At 39.7% G+C, this 27,578-nt stretch overlaps 1 protein-coding gene across 1 annotated transcript in view; it reads left to right on the forward strand.

The window, feature by feature from the left end:
* The first annotated feature begins 1,500 nt into the window (after positions 1-1,500).
* The window catches only part of TLL2 (tolloid like 2), a 141,275-nt gene continuing 115,197 nt past the window's right edge, over positions 1,501-27,578 (forward strand). The window contains exon 1 of the mRNA XM_075216543.1: positions 1,501-1,955. Within this exon, the coding sequence (XP_075072644.1) occupies positions 1,790-1,955 (166 nt within the window). The 5' untranslated portion in view covers positions 1,501-1,789. The remainder of the gene's footprint in view (positions 1,956-27,578) is intronic.

Here is a 27,578-nt window from a genome sequence, read left to right on the forward strand (position 1 = left end):
TTTTGCATATAGGCGATTATTGCCTTATTTGGACAATATGGGGTTTTAATATCACGTATTTTGGCACCGCTGTGTGTTATCTGATATTACTGATATATATTTTATAATGTTGAACTCCAACTTACTAATCCATTAATTTAGCAAAATTAAATTTTATATATAATATATATGTTATTGTATCTTAGAACCAGGAACACAAAAGGAGCAGAAGCCAGGCTTCTTTGTCTATATTCATACTAAGCTTTTTCTGGTTGCCCTCTGTGTCAGCTGAAATATTAGTTGTCATCTTACATTCACACCATCTCCCCGTAGATCACACCTATTACTTTCATCCAGTTCTACTCATCATAAAGAGAACCTGAACATGTTGAGAGGTGAAATGAGTAGAGAAAAAAAAAAAGATTGGTTTCTTACTTTCCACATTATAACTCCTATTTTTGCTGCAGCATATTACAAGAGAGAAAATATAATAAATAATTGGATGCATTTAGATACATTGGGATTGTATAGTAAGCGAAAACATGATAATATGAAGTAAACCATTGTAGCTATAATTACTAATCATAGTAGTATTTACATATATGATAGTAATAATTATGTTTTGAAAATCTGAAAACCTTAACCCAACACTCATTCATATATACCAACAATGGCCATTATGGTTTTTTTACATCGGTTATTTAATTTGAGAAGAGAAAAATCAGAGTAGAACATTGTGTTTTGGATAAAAAAGGTCTTGTTGAGACTCATTCAGGTCACACACATTCGGGAGTCAATAATCCACAGTACATGTGTTGAGCACATACAAATAAACCGTAGTGGTCAATATTTAGGTTCGGGCAATTAACATCACATGGTGTTGGATACCGCACTTTTCCTCAGTTATTACAGTACCCAATTTTAATCAATTTCTCCTATTATATTTAAAATAATAAAATCAAACTTACCGTTTACATGTGGTGTTGGTAAGGTATAGATTATGCACTTGTGAAATAAATATATATATATCTTATAATACATGCTGTATTATCTTGCTATTAGTTACATATATACAGGGGTGTAGGAACCAGGGGGCAGTTGCCCCCCATTAAAATTTTCGTTCCTACACCCCTGCATATATATGTACATACACAGCGTATTGTGTGAGTGTATTTAGATAGATAGATAGATAGATAGATACATAGATAGATAGATAGATACTGTATAAATAGTGGGTGCTAGGAGCACAGCGGTGTATATATGTATATTTATTGGAAGTGTGTAAATGTTGCAGGGATGTGGGATGCCGACACCATACAGTAACGATGTTACTGGTGACTGAGCTGCTGGAGATGAAGTTGTGAGCAACAAATCCCTGTGATCCTCTGGTTAATGAGCAGTGTGTTTGCAGGGACCGGCCCCGAGTGCTGGAGATCAGCTGATTGGATAAAGCGGCCAGTGAGTAACACCCCGGGGAGAGAGTAAGACAGAGAGCGGGGCACTGACCAAAGAAACCATCTCTCAGAACACTGCACCGAGACCCTCGCAAACGCCGCCTCCGGGACCGCGCCCCCACCCAACACCACCCCCTGCACCCCTCAAACACCGCCTGCCGTCCCAATACCCCCATCTCTAGTTTGCAGACCCCGACACTGCGCTTCACCTCACAAACACCGCTTCTAAGAACCTGCAGCCTAAAAGATCACGGAACTCCGTGCAGGGAAACACACCACCTGCAGCACTAACCTCCCTCCCACTACAAAGACCATTCATTATTACTGCCTCCAAAGTTGTACTTTTCTCTCCAGCTATGAGCTGTGGATCCCATGTGAGGAGTCTCTGGGCACTGACATCTGTAGGACTGACCTTGCTATGGGTGACTCGCCTGGCTCTGGGGCAGGATTATAATTTTGGTTTTGAATACTTAATGGAAGATAACACAGATGAAACTGACTACAAGGATCCGTGCAAAGCTGGTAGGTGATTGCAGTAACTTGCTCTCTATTCAGAGGATCATTCTTATATGGGAAAGATCGGAAATCCCGTCCTATACAATATTGCCATTGATATGCAAATCGATCACAGCAGAGTGTGCATCTTTATTAATCCTTGTCCTCGGTTGTCTTGTAGCCTGGCAGCTCATTATTAAACAACACCGTCCCAATGATCTGCTATTAGTTGGGAATTATTTTGACAGTTAGATTTGAGGATAATGACACATTCACCAATCTTTTCACTTTTGGGTGCTTGTGTTGCAATCCGGCGTGGGCGTGATGTTAATCATTTTGTCAATCAGACCTCTATATTATAAGTGACATCTAAATAGGAGTTTGGATATTAGTTATCATGGGAGATGAATAGTTAAACCATCTATCTGACTGTCTATGACAGTTTTATTTTCTTCCATCGTTTAAATCATAGAGAATAGTGGGTATTTTTGTAGGTTTAAGTAGTTGGGACTTTTTTTAAATGTTGTTTGTGCCCACACACTAACTCTATTTGTTGAGCAGTGTAAAACTCACTGTTTAAAATTAAATTTTTGTGTGGTACTTTTAATTGCTTGCTAATACATTTCATGATATTGTTGTACTAATTGGTATTAATATACATAAACAAAGTATATGGACTAACAGGCCTTCTGGCAATGTGTTATTGTTGTAGATATGTACATCCATTACACCCTTTTTTGTGTACACTAGTTGGATGGATAGCAAACAGTCTATGCACTAATTGAGGTAAACTGGTGAAAGATAAATACCTTTTTAATTTGTGAATAATTAACTGCTTTAGTTTTCTAGGTGTGTCAGTTTTATTATTCCTCCTCCCCCCCAGAATGCATCATAAGTAGTGATAAACAAGTGTCATGCTGGTTATATCAAAGTAATGACTATTACATTTGGCCAATATTATTCTTTTCCTTTTTCATGTAGTAGATAACCCAAGCATGCTATAATGTTTGTCTTCAATGACAACTTTGCCTTGTCCCCAGGTTAGTTAATCACATTATAATTCTGTCACTCTAAATCTGCTCTTGACAGAGATGTGGGTAAAATTGGCAAGTGAAATAGGGACTCTTCTTGAATCGGCTCTGTAGTTTCATGCTTCCAGTACGTTCTGCACATTCAGAAAGTTTTCCAATGCCTGTATGTGTAAGCTTTAAACTGGAATATATATATATATATATATATATATATATATATATATATATATATATATATTCCAGTTTAAAGAAATTACAGTGGTCACCTGCATTTGGCTTTCAATCAAGCCCCTGGCAAAATACTCCCTGTAGAGAGAATGTTTAAAACTTTCAAATCAGCAGTATCACTGAGATCTGAGATGCTGCTTGATTCAGGATTAAAGCCTTTCTGGTTAATATTATTAGTTTCTTCTGCTTACTGACCCTCAAAATAAATGTGTACCCTATAAACTTCTCTTTGGCGGATAGCTTATCGTTTAGGCTCATAAGGTATTCTGTGAGAACTAGTTTGGACTATTGCACTTTTCTGTGTATTAGACAGTTCCAGGAAAAGCATGAAAGCAGATATACTATTACAACACAAAAACAAATTGGTATTTTTAAAACTTGAAACATTTGCCTGGTTGGCTGTGTTCAAAGCAATGTTTTGCTGCAGTCTTTTCATTCATCTCGCCAAAGGACAGTTTTTTGTTTTTTTTCTTACAAACCAGTGGAATGCCTAATGAATTTGTCTCCAAAGAGGAATACTTAGGTCTTGTAGATCTCTTTTAGCAGTCTGCTTTTCGATGAGATGTTTACTGTGGACCTTGCAGAAAATGTAATATTACCCAAAATATGAGGCTATTGTTTGACTGTCTATAGCTCCTTGGAATGCCTAGTTATGTATAATAGTTCTTTTATTATTCTCTTTAACTCTCCAGTTTTTATTGTAATAGTTTACTGTGTCCATTAAAGCAGCAATCCCAAGATTGCTGCTTTAATGGTGTCCTTTTTAACAAAAATCACTGTGGCAGGTTATGAGAACAAGCATGGTAATTATTATGTTCCTTTATTTGTTTCTACAAGCTGCTGTTAATGGTTTATAGGTTTGCACAGAGTCATGTGACTATCATGGCAACCACAGTCACATGGCACAAGATGTAGTGAGCAGAGAGGCATTGTAATGTCCCCCTGAACTCAGTCTGCACTGTAAAATTCCCCCCCCCCCTTGTCCTCCTTTCCACTTTACCATCCATGCTGAGGGTCTGTCAGTGTGATTGGCAGCCATGGTTGTCTACTCTCCAGAGAGATTTTTAAAAGGAGATCATAATTTGTAGAAGGACAGCCAGGGCCTGATTATCCAGTAGGCTAACTAGGCTGTAGCCTTCGGTGCAAAACTTTTGAGGGACACAGCAAATTGCGACAGGGTGAAGTATAAACTGAAATTAATTTTAAAATATGAGAATAGTTCTCCAAAGTAAAAATAAAACACAAAAGAAAAATGTAGCAAGGTTTTAATCTTGATGTACTCCTATGGTAAAGGCTGTAGGCAATGAGTCATCCTTGGGCGGGTGCTTGATGATAAGGGAGTAGGAGAGCTATGTATGGTGACAGGTGCAGGAATGACAGCCTCCTCTAACTTTACATCTTCATCCTCAATAGCGCTTGTTCATGCCTCCATTTTGCTATACAGTTAATTTTTTAATTAGGAAGAAATGAGTGACAAAAATTGCCATGACACTTTAAAAAGCCGAGTGGAGTTTCTAAAACACGGGAACATAAATATGTATTGTGAAGGAAGACTGATTTTAAATTAAGGATGAGTTCTTTTTACTTTCCGCATATTAGCTTGTCGTGGAAAGCAAGTGTGCACTATGAGCGTAGTGGTCTAGGGTGGCCTTAACCCTTAGTCAGGCCTTGAGGACAGCTAAGAAATGCATGATTAAAGGTACTTAACATGCTATTTAGAGAAAATGTCAATGTGGGATTGTTGCTTTAAAGGACTGCTCCATATAAAAAGACATTTCCTCATTTGGTCCCCTATTTTGTGACTTAGTAGAACCACTACTTTCCCAATCTGTGTCCTAATAACCACTCTTTACAGAGCCATGTATATATGACAGCCTGCAGGCTGCGAGCCTAGAGAATCATGGGAGATGAGGCACAATACTTTGTACTATAAGGGGCATATTCAATTGTCGGTGGAAACGCCGAAAATCTCGCGCTCCGCCCACTAGTGCGCGTAAAAAACGTTATTACGGTATCTTTCTCGCTGGATTTCAGCTCGCAGCTTCCTGAGCCGCGAGCTGAAACCTAGCTAACTCTTACCATAATAACGGTAATAGTAGTTTTAACACCACGGAAAACAACGACAATTGAATATACCCCTAAGGGTCCCAAACATTGAAAGTACACTGGTCTAATGTCAGGGTTATGGCATAACAACATATTTTCATTATTGTATTGTATTGTATTATATATATATATTTTTAGAATACTGAAAATATTGACTTTCTGAGAGATACAGAAATGAAATTATAGCTAAAGATGACCTATGTGGTGATGGGTGGCCGAGAAGGGCAGCCCGCTATGAGAGACTTGTGTAAGACTTGTGTAAGACTTAAGAAAGAATTCAGGCAACTTAGTTAAGGTATTGCCAGGGCCTGATTGTCCTGTAGGCTGACTAGGCTGCAGCCTAGGGTGCAAGGCTTCTGGATGGTGCAAGATTTTTGAGGGTGCAGGGAGAGGTATAAACTGAAAATTATTTTAAAATATAAGTGGATAGTTCTCCAAAGAAAACTTGATTGAAAAATGTAATAAGGTTTTAATCTTGACACATTCCAATGGTAAAGGCTGAAGACAATGAGTCATACTCAGGCAGGCGCTTATGGATAAGCAAGTTTGAGAGACAAGTAGAGTGACACCTCCCCCAAGCCCGGCGCTCCCATTAGGCAAGGTTAGGCAGTTGCCTGGGGCGCCGGGCTCTGGAGGGCGCCACAGAATTAAAATTTACTTTAAATTACTTTAAAACTGCGGTGACCACTGATCATACCTTTCACGGCCACCGCACAGCTTCAGATAAATCCACGGGGAGGGGGAAGGGGCTATGGATCACCACCGCCGCCTCTCTGCTCCCTCTCCTCCCCTCGCTGTCGGGCGTGACATCATCATCACGGCCCTACAGTGTCAGTGAGTGGAGGGGAGAAGACAGAGCAGAGAGGAGCAGCTTTATGGAGGCAAGTTAAGGTAAGGAAAGACGTGTGGGGGGGGGGGGGGGGCGGGGCGCATATTTTGAAAGTGTGCCTGGGGAGCCAAGTACCCTAGCACCGGCCCTGACCTCCCCACCCCCTCTACCTTCACATCCCTCAATGGTGCTCTTGCGCACCTCTGTTCTAAATAACATTGGTGGGATGATTGTGAAGGAAGTTGGATCTTAAATTAATGACAAGTTAATTTTTACCTTTATCCTGTCATGGAAGGCAAGGGGGCACTATGAGCGTATGTTCTGCTACCTTTATGTATCAATTGTTCCCCAGACCTCTTGGATTGTAAGCTCATTTGGACAGGGTTGTCTTTACCTTCTATTTTATGTAATTGCAGGTTACTTATTTGTATTATGATCCCCTCAATGTACTTTGCTATATACTATGTAGGATAATGCTGCAATTCACTATCCTGTGATGTCCATTTGACAGATTCTAATGTGAGTAAATATTTTGTTATCCAGAAATTATATAGTTAACCTTGTAAAATGGTTCAGATTTTTTTTCCCAATCACAAGATGACCTGATCCCCATTATTTTCACCAGTTGTTTCAGAGCTCACATATATATCTTGTCTATATCACACCTGAATGTGTGGGTGCTTCTATATGCCCACATTAACCCATATGCCCTAGTGAAGTCAAACCGAGCAACATCTCGTTGATCGACACAAGAGCATAATCAAATAGATGTGTGTGTATATATAATATATTAGTGGTTGAAGTATAAAATTAGAAGTGGTGGTATGGAATGATAGTTTTACAATCAAAGAGTAGAAGTGGCATTATGGCATACCATCGTATACCAGTCTATTTCGACCACTGTTCGTGTGTACATATAAAATATACTGCCAATCTAGTGGCTGCATTGAAGCAATGAAGAGAGTTTGCGAGACTTCTGAGAAACTCGCTCAATTTCGTTATGTTAATAAGTTATTCCATTGCATGAAGTCATTTGCATTTTAATTAAAAACGGGAATTAAAAAGTAAATATCTGGAACAAATATGCTTGCTTGGATAGGAAGTTGTTCTTGCTCCCCCCCCTCACAAGAGAGTAGTTTATGTGAATTTGGCTTTTGTTGGCTCGCCCCCAGGTCGGTTAAGTTGCCTTTAGATAAAACCTTTTCTTGAGGCGTATTTTTTTGTGGTCTTTCTCCAGGAACACATATGGATTAAAAAATATATATATTAGTAGGTTAATTGGCTATTATAAAAATTGACCCATGTCTGTGTGTGTGTTAGGCAATTTAGAGCTTCAATGGGCCAGGGACTGATGGGATTGAGTTCTCTGTACAGCGCTGCGGAATTAGTGGCGCAATATATATATAAATGGTGATGATGATTAACCTTCTGAGAACACCATAGGTTTTATGGGATGGCTGTCCCATACTTTATTGACTGCAGTGAAGAAGTTCAGTGAGCCAGGGACGGAACTTGGCTCTCATACAAGAAAAGATCAATAATCCTTCTGGTTGACCAGTCTTTTCCTGATCACATAAAAATAGTGATCTTTTAGACCACTGTTGTGTCCCGGAGCTGCTTCCTGTTTTTTTCTGGGGCAAGACTGGTAGTTCCCTGAGGGAGAGAGAACCTCTAGGCCAGTGTTGGCTAACCTGTGACACTCCAGGTGTTGTGAAACTACAAGTCCAGTTGTACAGCAGTTGTATCCATTGTAATGAAACTGTATGTGAATACTGCCTACTGGGACAAAACTATTATTGGCTGCTTGCTCCAGAAGTCAGGGATTATTGTCTATCTGTTTATTTGATTCCTGGGTGGTTAGATGTTATGGCCAATGTATTGTAGTTTACATGAGCATTCTAAGAGGTAAATGACCTGGTTACTGCTGCAGTGAATGTACATAAGAATAAACAGAGTTAAGAGGTAAATGGTTTTTGCCATCAGAAATATGGCCACCAAGACATCTGGTATGATCTCTTTTAGACAGACAAGTGTTCTTTAAAATGCCCTATACAAAGATTTGTGAAACTTTTTGTGCAAATCTTGTCCCCATAGCTGTGCCCTTTGACTGTAAGCAGATTTGTTCCTGACATTTACAATTATTAATATTTGGAAACTTAAGATAATTATTAGGAAAAACACAATTTCTTCTAAAAAGAATTTGACTAGCTCTGTATGTACAAGTTAGTCTAAGTATAAATTGGGTTTAGGCTTATATTAGGTAGTGAGACCATTAGCAATTATTTTTTATAATTAAACAAAAAGCTCAAAACTGGCACACTTTGAGTCCCCAGTAAATAATTCTGTGATTTGTAGGTGAGCTCCATCCGTAGAGAACAAACTTGCCCCAAGCAGTTTAAAGCCCAATACTATCCAACAAAACAACATAGATGCCTCTGTTGTCACATTTTCGATAGCAAAAAAAAAATAAAAAATTCCACCACTTGACAAATATTCTAAAGACTTCGCAGCATGGATCATTTTTGGATGAATATTATGGATTCCTTCATCCCTAATGGGTTTAATAAATATATTAAGATGCTTTAATGCACATTATATTTTGTTTCCAAAATATTAACTGAAACTGTTTTAATACATTAAAAAATCAAGAGAAATTACTTCCTTTTTTTTTTTGGCATAAGCATTTTGTCATTGATGATTAGTTTTTATATTCATGGAATAATTTCATGAAATAATATAAATTAAATCAATTTTAAATTATATCCTGTGTTTAATGATTGCATATAAAACAAACTACGAATGAGATGTATCCTTGTTAAAATGTTTTAATCTACATGTGATTTTGTTATTTTAACTTCTTTATAATATATAAAAACATTTTTTCACTTTATCTGTTGTAAGCTATGGATTGCTGTTATTTTTAAACAATTACCCTAATGCAGCCGCCGGCCTCTTTTTCAATTAGTCTATGCATAACTGAATCAGACTCTATTTTACCAGCCAGTTGTGTGTGTATATATAATATATATATATATATATATATATATATATGTATAATATTACTATTCTATTGTATTTTGATTATAGGTCTGAGAAGAAAGGTTTGATACTTTGAAATGTGTTAGTTTGATTATTTTATGTCAATTCGTGTTACTCAATATTAAACTCCATTGTACTAATGACAGTTTGAAGCTGTCTGTGGATACTGCCTCCTGGGACAAATCTTATAATAGATGCTTGCTCCATAAGCAATATACTACACTTCATTTTTGGAAGAGCACCATTGTCTATTCTTTCTATATTGCTACCTCTGTTTCTGATTGGTGGACACAGACACGAGCTGTGGCCCTTCATTACGATTATTTCTACCTACACAACATACTTGGTGTGCAAAACTGGACTTTCATTTTTGCTAAACTGTCTTACTCCAGTGCTCTTGAGTATTTAACCTATGTCTGTGATTTTTTTTTTTCCTGTTGTCATACTTTACCTGACTGTCTGAGGTGCACCGCATGCACACACCTCAAGCAGTGAAATGTTGATCACTGCTTTAATTTCACAGCTGTACTCATTTTGTGAGGCATTCCTCAAAATATGTAATGCCTTGAGGACAGGGTTGAGAACCACTGCTGTATATAGGTGAAGTCTTAACTCTTTTGAAGTACATGTTGTTATCCTTGAGGATGATCATAATGTGAGAAGCATTTCCATAAGAGAGAAGTGGGAGTGAGGATTGTTAGAGGATTGGGAACTTAGTGGAAGTGGGTTACTAGTGATCGCTGTTGTGGTGCTTCTAGACATTGAATGATTGCCTGTCTGTGAGGTCATGTTTAGACCACCTGTTACAGTGGACAGAATCCTGCATCTACTCTGCCTGGACAACAGTTTTCAAATGGATGCTATGTCATGACTAAATAGGTCTGTGTTGTAAAATTCCTTCACTGGCCTACAGGGTACATTGCTACTTTGTACTGCCCATGGAAAAATGTTCCAGCAACAACAAACTGAACTGTCCAACTATGGGGCATATTTAAGAAAAAACGGTATTGCACTATCGTGCACTTACCGTGTAATTTGGTCCAGAAAGTGTCCAACACAAATTTATTAAAGTCCCATCGCACTGATGACTGATGAAAATGACTGCTTTTCACTTTAGATCGTTTTTGGGAGCAGTCACCATTCAACAGAATGGTGACTGCTCCTGGCCGCAATCTAACAAGTCCCGGAAAAACCTTTTTTTTTCGGGAACTTGTCATGTTAATGTACGGCGTACATCATCCGAATTGAAGAAATCTAATGCTGTCAGCTCTGCTCCGAAGAGCAGAGCTGGACAGCGCATGTGTGGAGGGATCACATGATCCCTCCCTGTCACTCAGCGCGCTCTCTCTGCAACTATCGTTGCAGAGACAGAGAGGGGATCTGTGTGCGCATGTCCAGTTCTTGGAACTGGACATGCGCAATTGAAGAGTGAAGAGAAGACCCGGAGACAGCGCTTCCGAAGAGGGGGGTAAGTATGATTTTTTTTTTATCACTGAAACAGCAGTTTTTCGGAACTGCTGTTTCTGTGCATGGCTGTACATAAATGTGAGAAATAGTTCAATCCTTATCATTGCGATAAGGATTGAAAACTACTTTTCACTTTATGTGAATATTGATAAATGTGCCCCTATATCCCCACACTCCTGGGTTACAGAAATTGGGTGATAAAACAAACTATAGGATAAATACATAAAAGTTGTTGAAGGGTTTGTATATTTTTTTACATCCCCTGCACCCCCAGAACACTTAAAAAGACCACAAAAAAATAAAATATCAAAATTAACTTTGATCGGCAAGAAAATAAAGATTATTCCTGGTAAAACTTAGCACATGTCCAAAACATGATATTTAGCTTGTTCATGAAGGGTTGAAAAGTTTTCACACAATACCCATTATAAATACAATTGGATATGATGACATTCTTTCTGTAGGATTTCCAAAACTCACTTTTATTGCGAATCTTTGAGAACAATGTTAATATTCTACACTTGTGGTTGAATAGAAGAGATATAAATATAAATAGCACCAATCTCCAAACTATGTTTTGTAGTTTGTCGTACCTTCCCTCTTTTAATATTGCAATCTATTACCTTTGCTACAATGTAGTCATTTAGTGTTGGGATTGGGCTTCACTGTGTTTTGGCTTTTTTTCCCACAGTGTAAATAGTATTGTGGCTTTTTTTTTTTAAGAGCACTTTGGGGCAGGAAGAGGAAGGTATGCTGGTTTATCAAATCTTTTGTCTCTGAGCTGAAACTAATGAGTATGTTATCACCTGTCCATCTGTGAATTGACTTAAACAGGCTGTTTTGTACTGCTTAGACTGCTTCTCGAGTGGTTGTTACCTTTATGACCGTGCTGGAATGATGGATTCATAAGGACGTCATGTACCTAGTTAAAAGGGGCCATAATGACAGCATGGTTAATGATGGAAGTCGCTAGTCAATTTCTCTCTAATTGTGTTTTTCTGAACTCTACAATTGTACACCTAAGGCCAAATTATGCACCCTATCTGTTACAAAATGTTAGTCAATATGCAAACTAATGCAAAATAACCTATGTTTGCTATTGTAAGTGGTAATGGGCTTGGCATATATTTCTGCTGTCAGAAAGGTGGTATGTATTCTGTAAAGAAAATACTTTCATATAATTTAAAATAAAAAATAGGACTAGTGTAAACATGAGGAGATGAATGTATAACCATTTTCCTGTAAAAGAGCTTAACCTACTTTCTGTAATGATCCTAGTCCGGGATGTAACTAGTAACTTCTGGGTCCTATAGCAAAATTAATGTGGCACCATAGATCAATCTGCATCACATTGTCCATATATACTAACTAGTATGTCTCTCACTGCTGCCCTGGCTGTGAGAACAGTATGAAACAGTGTCTGGACACCTGGTTAATCTGTGAATCCTTTAAATGAGTTCCATATATAAAAAACTATTACAGGACTTGTTTCATTACAGAAGACGATTTCATCATGAAGTATGATAGTTATTTCCGACTTCTATTTAAATATCCAGCTTCCAATCACTGTTCTCTCATTTACTTGTTCACCTGCTGTGTTCCTATGAAGCAATTCCTAAGTGTCACAAGTTAGTTGGTGAATCTGACCTATCTATAATTTTCCTTATTTATAGTTATATAGTAATTAAATTGTGTATAGTTCTAATAAAAAAAACAAACAAACTAATTCTGTGTCTCTTAATTCAGCAAGGGCTGTCATAACTTTAAACAAGCATATAAATTCAATTCTACCAGGTCATACAAATTAATTCTGTCATATTATACAATAATTACAAATTATATAAATAAGGTTTGCTTTTAAAATTTAAGCTGGGGAATAATAATTCTTTAGTCAACTTGTTACATTCATTTTGTATGGTACCATAGAAAAACGTAGAAAGAGGACACTAAATGTAACCATATTCATTTAAATACATAAAAGCATGTTTAAACACAAAAAAACGTATTCAGAGACCGCAAAGGTTATATACCTACACCATTCAGCCACAACATTAAAATCACCTATTGTATAAGTCCCCCTCATGTCACCAAAACAGCTCTAAGTCGTCGAGGCATGTATCCACAAGACTTCTGAAGGTGTCCTGTCGTATCTGGCACCAATACATTAGCAGAAGATCCTTTCAAGTGAGGTCCTGCAAGTGAGGTGTGGCATCCATGTCTCTGACTTGTTTTTCCAGCACATACCACAGATGCTTGATTGGTTTGAGAACTGGAGAATTTGGAGGTCAAGTCAATACCTTGCACTCTTTGTCATGTTCCTCAAACCATTCCTGAACAATTGTTGCAATGTGGAAGGGCACAATATCCTGCTGAAAGAGACCACTGCCATCACGGAATACAGTTGTCATGGAGGACAAAGCAGATGAACAAGTAATGAGAGAGTGGTGATTGGAAGCTGGATATTTAAATAGAACTTGGAAATTGTAACTATTATACCTCATGATGAAATGTACTTGGCCTGCAACAAGGTAGGTGGTAAATGTCAAAGTAACATCCACATGAATGCCAGGACCCAAGGTTTCCAAGCAGAACATTGCCCAGATCATCACACTACCTCAACCGGCTTGCCTTCTTCCCATAGTGCATCTTGGTGCCATCTCTTCCGCAGGTAAATCATGCACCCGGCCGTCCACATGTTGTAGAAGAAAACATGATTCATCAGACCAGGCCACCTTCTGTGAAGAACTTGCCTGCTCCAGGCTCTTGATCCCAGCACTCTCTTGTTTACTTCCTGCTTGGTGTTGCAATCGTGTGACTCTGGGTGGGGAGTTTTAAACTCCCGGCACTATATAGGATCCACTCTGACACAGTCTGTGTCGGAGCAACAGTTTGCTAACCCCTGCTTCTGGCTCCCCCTTTGCTTTCTGCTTCTTGGCTTCTAATGAATTTCTCCAGCATTGTCTGACTACGTTTTCTGGATTAACCCTTGTTCTGCTTTCTTTAGTGTGTATCTGTGTGTATCCCACCCGGCTTGGTATATTGACCACAACCTCTGTACTTGCCTGTGTTTGTCCAGCTGCATTCGTCCCTCTACCCTCTATCACATCAGGAGGCTCCCCTGAGGGCTGCGACCTGCAGACTCCCAGCACCAAAATACATCCTGGCTTGCGGCAGTTCTTGGTGAAGACCGGGGGGTCCGTTAGACTTTGCGCCACAGGTAGGCCTGCGCCAATCCTGATTAATAATTGCATTCAGTGTCTGTAACACTTTCTTCCATTGCTTCATGGTCCACTTATGGTGATCATGTGCCCCTTGTAGGCACTTCCGCCGGTGGACAGGGGTCAGCATGGGCATTCAGATCAGTCAGCACCTACGCTGCCCCATATGCAGCAAGCTGCAATGCATTGTGTGTTCTGACACCTTTCTGTCATAGCCAGCATTAACTTTTTAGCAATTTGTTCTACAGTAGCTCTTCTGAGGGCTCTTCAGACTGACTAGCCTTCGCTCCCCATGCTCATGAGTGAGCATTAGGCGCCCTTGACCCTGTCGATGGTTCATCGGTTGTCCTTCCTTAGACCACTTTTGATAGGTACTATCCCCTGCATTCTGGGAACACCACACAAGACCTGCCATTTTAGAGATACTCTGATCCAGTCTTCTAGCCATCACAATTTGACCCTTGTCAGAGTTGCTCAGATCCTTATAACCTGCCAATTTTTCCTGCACATCAATTTCAAGAACTGACTGTTCATTTGCATGACAGGTACCATTGTTATGAGATAATCTATGTTTTTCACTTCTCCTTTTAATAGACTGCAATGGGTTAACTCCTTAGAAGCACTTTACTCTATTTTAGTAATCTTATGCAGCTATCTAATCTCTAAATAGAAACTGTATTAATCTAACCATACACCACAGTAGAAATTTCATCCACTATTTTATGTGATCAGCGTATTAGCTGCTTCTGCATAACCCCCGGCTGGCATATTGTGGAAGTCTTCACATTATGAAGATAATGATCACAATACTACTACATGCTACTATGTAAAGTTGAGGGAAGGATCCAAATTGCTGGCAGCCGTAAGAGTGATCTAGGGATGAAGTCTGGAAAGAGCCAGAGATACTAGAGCCAGAAGAGTGATCCAGGGAAGAAGTCGGGAACAAACCAGTGATGTTTGCGTTGTTGTCGGACAAAGTCAGAGATCAGAATCTAGGTATTCTGTCAGCAAACAAGCATTAAGTAAGATCTCCGTCCCTTCCTCTCTCAATATGCCACCAAAACTGTCATCCATGCTCTCATCATTTCCCGCCTCGACTACTGCAACCTCCTCCTTACTGGCCTCCCCTGCTCCCACCTCGCCCCCCTCCGCTCTATACTTAATGCGGCTGCGAGACTCATCTTCCTCTCACGCCGCTTCTCCTCTGCCTCCCTTCTCTGTCTTGCTTTACACTGGCTCCCCTTCCCCTACAGAATCCTTTTCAAACTCCTCACCACCACTTACAAGGCTCTCTCCCAGTCTACTGCTCCTTATATCTCTAACCTCCTCTCCATTTACACTCCCGCCCGCTCCCTGCTCTCGGCCAATGATCACCGCCTCTCCTCCACTCTGATCACCTCTTCCCACTCTAGAATACAAGACTTCTCCCGAGCTGCCCCCCTTCACTGGAACGACCTCCCTCGCTCCATCCATCTCTCACCCAATCTGTGCTCCTTCAAGCGGACACTTAAAACTCACCTGTTCCTTAAGGCCTACCAACCATCCACTTAACCTCCCACCTCTTCTGTTTCTCCCCTGGCTCCTTTTCTCTCCCCTTTGCTTCACTGGCTCCCTCTTGTGCCTGATTTTGTTTACCCTCCCTTAGGATGTAAGCTCGTATGAGCAGGGTCCCTCTTCCCTCCTGTCTCCACACCTGTTCTTCCGCTCCGTCTTTACAATATTTGCCTGCCTGGAGTTTCTGAAGTTCTGGTACTTTGTGTTTATTGTTCTGTATTGTTTTACCCTGTATAGTGTACTGTTTGTGCCGTGTACGGTGCTGCGGAAACCTTGTGGAGCCTAACAAATAAACGATAATAATAATCTGGACTATGATGCAAGGCAACAGATGTAACTGCTTTCCAGAATGCAAGGGATTGGCTGTATGCAGGAAGTTGGTGGAGAGCATGTTCCTATGAGGTATAAATTATACTGGACTGGCCGTTTCATGAGCAGCTCCCTGTGGCTTGCCCAGCTGAGCCACTGTCACCAAGTCTGGATGTCCTGACATCAAGTTCTGCAGAGTTAGGGTTCATCTGGTTGTTCCCTTTATCTTACCTTCTGTCAAGTATGCGCTACTGTGTAGGTATCTCCCTCTGAAGAACTGCTCTCTGCATCCCTGCTTTCAATCAACTTTGAGCTGCAGTGCTTCCTCCTGCTTTCATGTCTTGCGTGTTTGAAAGTGTGTCACAGCCTGTGATAGACTTTGATAGTGTGCTTCTTGATTCAAGAATCTTCATCACGCCATTTATTTATATAGCGCCACCAATTCCAAAGAGCTGTACAGAGAATATGTCATGCACATCAGTTTCTGTCCCATTGGAACTTACTAAATTCATTAACACACATACACACACCTAGGGTTAATTTTGTCAGAAGCAAAAAAAATGAAATTATAGGTTGTTATAGATGTGGCAGATCCTCCTATTTTACCTGTAGACTTATTTCAATTAAGGCTGTACAATTTTTTTTGTCAAAAAAGTTGTGTCATTTTATCTGTTAGAATGTATTTGCCACCATTGGTTGAAGTGGAAATTTAGAAGTGGTGGTATGGAACTTTCACTAAATAAATGTCCGGTGTTTAGAGATTTTGGTAGAGTAAAATTAATTTTAGATGCATTTTAACACTATATAGTATAATATAAAACATATTAATTGATGCAAGGTTATCCACCTTGTGTCCCCCACCTCTAATGTGTCCAATTACCTTTCCCTTTGTGTCCCTCCACCTCTTCCTCATGTCTCCTTTTGTGTACTTACGTTTTCCCTCATATCTCCATAATATTATGATTTTCCAAAATATCTCCCTTTTCCATGTTACTCTTTATATTTCCCTTATCTGTTTCCTTTTTTTGTTTATGTGCCCCTATCTTCAGTGCAAGTATCCCTATCTCTCTCTCCCTCCCTGCTATCCCCTATGCCTCAGATCCTGCTTCTCTCGCTTCTACCTTACTCCTTGATCCTCTCTATCCCTGTTCCTAATACTGTTATTCCCTCTCACTAGTGAATTCACACTTTAGCCGTTCCTTCATCACCCTGTATCCCCCTTTGTCATATACTTACTTTTCTTTCAAGATCTTCTTTTCTTCTGTCTTATCTTCCTCTTCTGTTTTGTCTTATATTCAGTGTTCTGGCTCCTCTCTGCGCTACTCCTTACTGACAGTCGGGACATCACGCCCGACATTCAATGAGAAGGGAGCAGAGAGCTGCCGCCAGAAGCAGCACCTAGTAGCTTTTTTACTGGCCCAGTGAATAAGCGGGGAAGGCAGGCAGAGTGAAGCTCCTCTTAGGCATGGCATTATGGTAGTGGCCCCAGAAATATCAAGATAACTGGGAGTATGTTCTTCCAACACCAACAGGTGGTGGTGGACACAGAGAGACTTTCTGACTTCATGATTTTAGGACAATATATCCAGAGGGTTCAAATAAAATCGTAGATATAGATTTATAAACTTAATAATAGAAACATTGAGCCTATAAGACCTTTTTATATGTACGTAATTCACCAATGCTATTCACCATTACACTGATATGTATATAACTTTTACATATTAATTCACATGGCACCTCTCACTTTCTAATTAATTTTACTAGTTATGCACTTCTCAGTTTGCACACTCTTTTTCTCCTATTCACCACACTTCTCTCCAAATTCATCTACTCCTGCATCTTATTTCTTTTTTCCATATTATTATTTCGTTCCTCAATAGACTGCACCCATGAACTTTTTTATTTCCTGCACACAACTCGTTCACTGATCTACATAATCAGAAATAAACCTCACATCCACAAATAATCCTTGCATGTCCTCTTTGTTACCCTGCTCCTCCTTATGGCTGCTGGTGATGTCTCACCTAACACTGGACTCCATATAATCCCCACTATCTGCTCATGCTCCACCACAAAACTTCCATCCACCTTGTATTTCTAATCCTGACAACCCTACCCAAATATCTCTTCTACCATCTCTTCTCTTCTTCTGTGCACATTGGAAAGCCAGATCTGTTTGTAGTAAACTTGAGCTATTCATTTCTAAATCCCTCAATCACCTTGCTATTACAGAAACCTGACTTGCCTCCTCTGTCAATACATCCCCCTACCTCAACAATATTCTGACCTCTGAATCCCCAGCAGGCCCGTTGGTCCCTTTTTTTTTTTTTTTACAGATTCCAACTAATCCTGACCGTTTGTGCTGGCACCAAGAATGCCAGGGCCAATGTCTGATTCATGTCCTCCAGTTCAGAAGCCTATTCTTAGTCCACTCAAGATTCTAGCCTTTACAAAGTCCTCTATAAAGACACTTCCCGTTAGATGTTCACTTTCGCCCCAAACTTCTAGCTTGGGCTCCCGACTCCACTCCGGTACCAAGAAAACCATTGCTCTCCTATCCCGTAATTATTGGTGGCCTTCTTCCAGCTCTGATGTCCACAAATTTGTGGTGTCCTGTGACGTTTATGCCCGTCACATGACACCTAGGCGATCTCCAGCTGGTCTTCTACTGCTTCCAGAATTCCCCATGACCAGCATTTCAATGCACTTCATCACGGACCTCCCCAATAGTCATGGCTTCAACATCATTTGGGTGGGCACACTTCGTTCCTCTTAAGAAGTTACCTTCTGCCTGAGAGCTTGCTCTCCTCCCTTTTATCAGGAATATCTTTAGTCTTCATGGTTGCCACCTAGAAATAATTTCTGATCAGGGGGTGCAAATTATTTCCAAGTTCTGGAAATCTTTTTGTAAACATCCTAGAATCCAGGTAAAATATTCTTCGAGCTACCATCCCCAGACCAATGGTCAAACTGAGCAGGTCAACCAGGATTTGGAGACCTTTCTCCGCTGTTATTGTTCTGACCATCAAGCCTCCTGGATTGATCATTTTCCTTGGGTGGAGTTCTCCCATAACAACCATCAATATGAATCCACCGGAGTATCCCTCTTCTTTACCATCTTCGGTAGACACCCTGCTTTACCTACCTCTTATGATTCCAGTGTTTCCGTACCTGCTGTTCATGGAATGGTTTGTGACTTTTCTCTAGGATCTGATCTCGAGTACTACACAAGTTACTACAAGCCTTCAACCGACTCAAACACTTTGCGGATCGCCATCACAGAAGTCATCCAGTTCTTCATGTAGGGACAAGGTGTGGTTATCCATCTGTAACTTCAAACTCAAGGTACCATCAATGAAGTATGCACCTTTTTATATTGGTCCCTTCTGCGTCTCGCACGACATCAATGCCGTTACCTACAAGCTCCGGTTACCTCCCTCTCTCCATGTACATAATTCCTTTCATATATCCCTACTTAAACCTTTAATTCTTAATGAATTTTCTAAAATTCATCTTCCTCCTCCTCCCATCAAGTGTGTCCTGGGAGACGAGTATTAGGATGAACGTATCTCGGGCTCTCGTATCATTCGAGGCAGAAACCAGTTTCTTGTTCATTGGAAGAGATATCTTGGGTTGACAAGAAAGATCTACACGCTCCCCATCTTCTCACCAAGCTAGTAACTTCTTCCTAGATGGGGACACCTACCTATTAAACCAATCCTTTATTGTTTTCACCTCTGGCACATCCTCCCCTCCACTCCCACTATCTGATGTCCCACAAGGCTCTGTTACTGGCTCTTTACTTTTCTTACTGTACACCACTTATCTGGTTATTTGGCTCACAACAACCAAATCTATATATCTTCCCCTGACCTCTCCCCTTCTGTACTATCTCCTGTAACCAGCTGTCTTTGTGCTATCTTCACATGTATGTCCCAATGCTACCTAATGTCTAAAACAAACGTATCTTCCCTCTTGACTACTGTAGCATCCTGATATCTGGCATTCTCCTCACCCATGTATCCACGCTTTAATTCATCCTAACTACTGCTGCAAGACTGATCTTCCTCTCTCACTGCTCTACTTCTACTGCACCACTTTGCAAATCCCAAAACTGTCTACTTGTATCCTCCAGAATACAATTCAAATTGCTCAATCTTACCTACAAAACCCTCAACAACACAACCCATTCATACATCTGAAATCTCATATCATCTCCTCTCATCTCTGGTAATCACCTCTCACCTCTGCCTTTCAAGAATTCTACCGTGCTGCTACCCACTTACGGAATACTCTACCACGACCAATATAGCTTTCCCACAGATTTCAAATTTCTGTCTGAAAACCAACTGATTGTACTCGCACTAATGTACTGTCCCAACTCTCATCTCAACTCTGAACCACGTTTGCGCCTCTTGTTTTAGCTGTGACCTCTTACACTTAGAATGTCTCATGAGTTGGGCCCTTTCTACCGTTTTTTTCATATCTGCATTTATTTTGACCTTGTATTTCCTTGTTTTATATATGTCCTGTTTTCCCTACTGTTGTACGGCACTGTGGAGTCTTACAAATCGATAACAATAATAATGTTTAATAAGTTCACCTAGGTAAAACTAATCAAGATATACTGGTAGATGTTTTCTAATTTGAATGGGATATTTTTGTAATCATCTTGTTTGGGTGATCAAAATGGGGTAAGAGGTTGATTTACCTATAAACATATAAAAATAAAAAGCTTAAAAGATGGGATTTATGATGCACAAGTGGTACATAATGGATTTTCCATTTAGGGTAAACTAATAATTATTTGACTAAATGTATTCAGTATCTCATAGATTGTAAGTTTGTAAGCAAGGCCTTCTCACTTCTTTGTCTGTATTACCCAATATTGTCTATTACTGTCCCCAATTGTAAAACGCTACGGAATTTGCTGATACTATATAAATAAATGATGATGATGTTTACTCACTTTCTATAAAGTAATTATCTTTGTTCAATGATTAAACTTCAGTGTATGTACTTGGTTGGATCAGATATGTTATAAACTATCGGTCATTTTTATAATGGCCTCTATGTTTAAGGAAGAGGTTTTTTTTTTGTGTTTTTTTTTAAAGATTAATATGATATATAGTTACCTACTTTCATAGCCATTCTCTTTCTTGAAAAAGGTCTATTGTGTTATATAAGGAATGAGTTAAAACATGAGGACTAATATAGCTAATGATTCTTTTAATTGGGTGCATGATTTAAATATAATTGATAAATAAGAGGATATGTGTTTAGTTATGTCACTGTCTGCCAAGTGAACATTGAGGAGTCTGTGCATCAATAAGATGCGGTACAGCTAAATATGCATTGCTGCACATTGCAGTGATGCATACGTAGGTACCGCTAAGATGCTCTATGCCGGGGCTACTTTGGCAGCCCCCGGTGAAGTGACCCCTCTCCTGCGATCTTTTTTCCCTGCTTACAGGCAGCCTATCGCTGCTGGTGACGGGAAGACGTGCTGTACCGGATTCTGCGAAGCCAGAGAGTCTTCAGTAGAATCCCATAGGAAATGACAGGTAACGCCATCCTGAGATGGCGTTGGCTCTCCGTGCAATGCGCAGTTTATCAAAGCTTCATGCATTGCAGAACCTCCTAGTCCCCATAGTAATCTATGGGGACTGCGATGTTGCATGGTGTTAGCCTAAATGTAGGAGATCTCTATGAAATCTCCTTTAGGCAGTTAATACATAGCAAACTTAATTCAAAGATGCGGAAACAACCATTTCCGCATCTTTTAAGTGGAAATTACTTTGATGCATAGACCATTGAGAACGTTATCTTGAGTAATGTGAAGACTTCCACAATATATAACTGTCCGTCAGGTGACTATAATGTCAGTGCGACTCCTATCCCTTTTAATTTAAAGTTGCAATGTCAAACCCCGCAGGTTAAGTGCTTAAACACTTAACCAAACATTGCCGCTTTAAATTAAAAGGGATAGAAGTCGCAATGACGTTAAAGTCACCTGACGGACACCCTCAGTAGTCGGAGTCACTTGCGGTCAGTATCCTGCGCCCATCGGACATCTTCAACGTCGAGATGCAGGTAAGTCTGCTTCTCTTTAAATAGTTTTTTTTACAGATTCAGATTTTAACACCGATAACCCGTAACCAACCCTATGTTGGCTGAAAAGATCATGACTCTGTAAACTCTTTGGAGATCCTGATTGTGAGTGCATACACTCTACAGGATTGGAAGGATGTTGTTCCATAGCATAACGAGATTTATAGTTCTGCTGCAGAATCAAATCAAACGATAATCTGTGCTTTGCAACGATCCACATTAATCGCTGGAGCGTACACACCAATGCAATATCGTGCCGAACTGTCGTTTATCGTTTGACCCAATACTCGGCTGAACACTGTAGTGTGTACCCAGCCTTAGATTAGTATGAATTCTATTTTGAGATTAAGTAACAGGATAATATTAAGATATGGTTAAGTACTTCTAAGGGGTCAGCCCGCTGCAGACTATTAAAATAGATTAATGTAATGATACAGCTGGCTTGAACATATATGTTTTATATACAATTCAAGCTATGTATATATCTTTACTGTTTCTAAATAAGATTTTACGCTCAAACATGCTTTAATGTATTTAAACAAATACTGTTACATTTAGTGTTCTTTTTCTACGTTTCTCTTTCATACTATGCAAATTGGATGTAACAAGCTTGACTAAGAATGATTATTCTCAATTTAAGTGTAACCCAACTTTTTGGAAGTTCTATATGCTTCATGATGAAATTGCCATCTGCACCATATCTTCTCATATTTGGGACTCGTTTAAAGGATTTATAGATTATGTAGGTGTCCAGACACCGTTTCATACTGTCCTCACAGCCAGAGCAGTACTGAGACGAACATACTGGGTTAGTTTATAAGGACAATGTGATAGAGATTAATGGTGTATTTGTCTCCATAAAACTGGTGAGCTGATTCTATTTTCATTGTCAATTCTCTATACATGAACTGGGACAGCTATATTCCTAAATTAATTCAATTTTCTGTCTACAAAAGTCCAGAGAGAATGGTGTACAAGAGATCCAATCTAAACTCAAAATCTTTGCTAGAGCTCAAAGGTTGAGGCATGAAAAGTTCAGGCAAGGTCTAAATTCAATCCAAAATTGAAGCAGGAAGAGTACGAGCAAAAACCAATAATCCAAGCGGAGCTAAAAATCCAAAATATCAAAACAGAGAACTATAGAGACAAGCACACGCTAGCAGAGATAAACTACAACTAGCATTGGAAGCAGGAAAAGGAAGCCTTTTAAAGAACAGATATTCAATAGCAGCAGTCTAAAGGAATGATTGACAGCTTTTTACCATGTTCACATATTGCATATTAAACACAGCTGATTGCAACATGGCTACTCCCAGTGATGAATCTATCTGATCACCAAGGAAACAATCTGAATCCACATTATTGATGCAATTGAGATGAATCACATCAGCATGGACTGATGACAGAGCACCGCATCTCTGCCGCATCTCTGAAGATCTTAATCATTACCCCCCCCCCCTCCCCCTTGAGAAGGGGTCAGAGGACCACAATATTGGGACTTTTGCATGAATTTCCCATGGAACTCTTGTTTATGTATCTCCGTATGAAGATTCCTAGCTGATGACCATGATCTTCTTTGGGTCTGTAACTTTTCCAGTGTGCTGAATAGTGGACTTGACCCTCACTCCAGAAGCCTTTCCACAACTAACTCTTGCTGTTAATCTACCAGCATGGAGGTTGTCTATATATCTCTCAATTAGAAATAAATTTAGATAAGGTTTTAATAGATACAAGCAAAAGGCCCGGGGGGATCCTTGGAGAAGAAGATAACAGGCGTTGAAACAAAATAGGATTTAATTTTTTAATGATCTTTATAAGGCTTGATGATTCTGGGATGCATTTGAACAGATGGTTATTTAGGGATTGACAATCACAATGTCGCCCACCTTGAAACTACATCTTTTGAGATGTTTATTAAAGAGTGCTTTATAGTTTCTAGAGGATTTAATAATTAATGACTAAAACTCCTTTCAAATATTTTTTTTAAAAAGAGAAAACACTTTGCAAGCTTCAGGTAAAGTGGAATCTGGTGTTTCTGAAAATACAGGTCTTGGGATGGAAGCTGATGGAGCAGAAGGGGAAATAACCAATTCAGTATGTAGAGCAGGCCTGTCCAACCTGCGGCCCTCCAGGTGTTGTGAAACTACAAGCCCCAGCATGCTTTGCTGGTAGACAACCAGTTGATAGCTGGAAGGGCATGCTGGGACTTGTAGTTTCACAAACATCTGGAGGGCCGCAGGTTGGACAGGCCTGATGTAGAGAATTTCGCCCATGGAAAAGTGTCTGTTCAATTATTGTGGTGATGGGACACAACCCCTAAAATAACCCTCCAGAATTTGTTTGGCCGACGAAAAACTGAGGCGAACGCCCAACAGACTGCAAAAAGGTCTACAGAAGCTGCCAATAAATTGAGAAACATGGTCAGACACAATATTGCTAGGCACTCTATGCAGACTGTACACATTTTAAACAAGCACTAAAGCCATTTCTTTAGCCATTGGAAGAGCTGTGAGAGGAACAAAGTGAGCCATCTTACTGAATCTATCCATGATGTCCTATATGGTGGTAAATCCTATAGACTCTTGTAACTGGACAATAAAATCCAGTTACAAATGGGTCCAGGTTTTATTAGGCATGAGCAATGGAACAAGAGGCCCCACTGGCTGACTTCTCACTGTCTTAAAGCAAGCATGTGACAGGTAAAATGCTGTACATTCCTTTTGATAGATGGCCACTGCACTGATCAAGTCAAGACAGTTAGGATTTTTGAAAAACCTGGATGCCCAGAGACTTTTCTTTCTTGTGCTTCTGTTAAGGCTGCTTAACGAAGAGATTCTGGGACAAATAAATAATGTGCAGAAAATTAGAAAGTGCTTGAAACTGGGCTACTTGTAACGGGGATGAAAGATATTTTGCCAAACCAGAAGAAATCTGGGCAGGAGGAATGGTCGACAGTGGAGCTGCAGTTATCTTTATGTTGACGAATAAAACTTCGGGATAAGACATCTGCCTTCAATTTTTTTGGACCAGACTGTTAGAAATAGTAAATTGTAATAGAAAATAGAAAATCTTGTACTTTGCATCTTCTAACCAGTGCCTCCATTCTTCTAGTGTCCACTTTTTGGCTAGCAGTTCTCGATTGCCAACATCGTAATTCATCTTTATGGGAGTGAACTTGCTTGAGAAATAGGCAAAGGAATGTAACCTGTTTATTAGGTGTTAAATGGCGCTAAACTCAAGGATACCTGGAAATCCCACAAATCAATCAAAATGATAGAGAGATGACGCAAACATCCGTGACAATTTGAAGAATATAATCAATCAATTCCTTTTAAAAGAATTTCTAAAACCACACTGTCTCTAAGTAAAATGTATTTACCTTGAAAGGGTTAACAATAACGTTTATCGTATCATTCTAGCACATAAAATCCAAACCAGAGCAGTAGAAGGAAGATAAAGATTGATCTTTTATTATAAAATCAATGTTACCAAATTAAGCAATTTATTATTTCATAAGCCGTACGCTCAATACTATGTTTAATTTTAACATTTTATGTATGAAATTATTTGTAAGAACTAAATAAATATAAGCCTACATTAATTTGGTGAATTCAAGTACAACAACCCATGCTAAAATTCCTGAGCATTTCGGGGCTTCTCTGTGCATGCACAGATCCAGTGCATGCTCCTAAGACTCTCCCACTCCTTTTGAGTGGATAGAGTGGTACCACAGGGTCATCACCTAAATTTCGCTATGGGGCCCAGTAATGCACAATTCCGACCCTCTGTATTGCTTCTTACAAGTTTAGAAAGCTACATCATCTCATACACCAAGTATAATATATAGAGTCATGCCTGTTGCAAATATACAAAATTGAGCAACTTCTTTTACAAGTATACAGAGTTGACCCATACCCATTGCCCAGTCTGATATGTAGATGCCTATCTGGTGCTTTTCTACAGCATTTGCAGAGCCTTTGCTGATTCCAGACCAGTCCCTCTGACCATGATATTGACTAATGTATAGCCTGTAACGATACTGGTGGTATTATCTGAAGCCCAATAGCCGAGTAGATATCCAGCGAGTAGTGAGACGTTTGCCGGGTTGGCACACAAGCGGGTAGTCACAGATGCAAGGAAGTGTAGCAGGAGTAGAGCAGGCAGAATACTCAAGCACATGTCTGATCCAGAAAGTGCCTATTATAGGCCCAAACAGGAGACAGGATCTCCTTAATGCCATTCTGGCCATCTTGGATAAGGGCAAGTATAAAAATACAGAGACCTCTAGTGGTTGGAGGTGCAAATATCAGAGTAATTCCTTACAGTATTCCCCCTTTCAATAGCGTCCTCTGGAAGGTGTATTGCTGAGTTTCTCTAAGTATCTTTGAAATTCACGAAACAATCGAGGTGCATGGACATTCTCTTCTGGTTCCCATGAATTGTCTTCTGGACCATATTCCTGCCACTGTTTTTTAAATATTGAAGTGTATTTCTAATATTTTCTCTACTAAAAATTCTTCATATTCATCAATTTGAACAGGATTCGGAGGAGGCAAGGTTCGCCCAAGAAACAGATTTTAAATTACTGGCTTCAGTAAAGAAACATGAAAAACAGGATGAACCTTCATAGATCCTGGGCGTTCAAGTCGAAAGACAGATAAACTGACTTGTGCCAAAATCTTATAGGTCCCTTTTATATTTTGGTCCTAGTTTAGAAGTAGGCACGCTTACTTTTTAGATTTCGTGTGGAAAGTCAAACATCATCTCCAATGTTTAAAACTGGTGCAGCTGTCTGCAATTCTGTTATAACTGTCTTGAGCATGTTGCAATGTTTTTCAATACTTCAAGATTATTTTGTAGGTACTCTAATCTGGATGTAACAGCAAGAATGGAAAAATCCTGTGGAAAATTGGTTAGTGGGTTTGGATGAGGCCCCAAATTGGCATAAAAAGAATTTTTGTCTTGTGGATGAGTATTGTGAGTTGTATGAAAACTCTGCCATAGGCAGAACATTAATCCAGTCATCTTGCAGATGGCAAATGTAGCACCGTAGGTATTGTTCCAGTGTCTGGTTGGTACGTTGTGTCTGTCCATTGGATTGGGGAGGGAAGGCAGTTTATAATTTAATATTAAGAGCATTACAAAACTGCTTCCAATAAACGTGAAGTAAATTGCACTCCTCAGCTGGAAATTACATCATCAGGAACTCCATGTAGACAGAAAAGCTACCTTGATTAGTAATTCTGCTGTTTCTTTTGCAGAAGGAAGTCCACGACAGGGCACTAAGTGAGCCATCTTTGTGAGTCGATCTACAACCACCAGAATTGTAGTCATACCCTTGGACGATGGTAACTCCACAATAAAATCCATGGATATTTAACCCCATGGACGTGAAGGGACCGGCAAACGATGTAAAAGTTCAAATGGAGCAGTTAGTAAAGTCTTGCACAAGTAGTGCAAGATGATAAAAAAAAATTAACATTCTTGTTATATTTCGGCCACCAAAAGTAACAAGATGATAATTCATCAGTCTTGTAAACACCTTTTGTGGCCTGCTAGTCTAGAGTCATGAACAAATTGCAGTACTTTTAATTGTACTGCTGCTGGTACATACAAGCGGTGGTACTTCCATATGTTATCCCGATAGATTAAGTGCAAATCAAATGGGGGATTTAAAATGAACAAGTCCGTACTGTAACCCTCCTTGATGTCAGACAACAGCTCCCCAGTGCCAATAGCTCCCAGGAAATTTGAC

Source organism: Mixophyes fleayi, chromosome 6 (genome assembly GCF_038048845.1).
Source record: "Mixophyes fleayi isolate aMixFle1 chromosome 6, aMixFle1.hap1, whole genome shotgun sequence".
Taxonomy (NCBI): Eukaryota; Metazoa; Chordata; class Amphibia; order Anura; family Limnodynastidae; genus Mixophyes; species Mixophyes fleayi.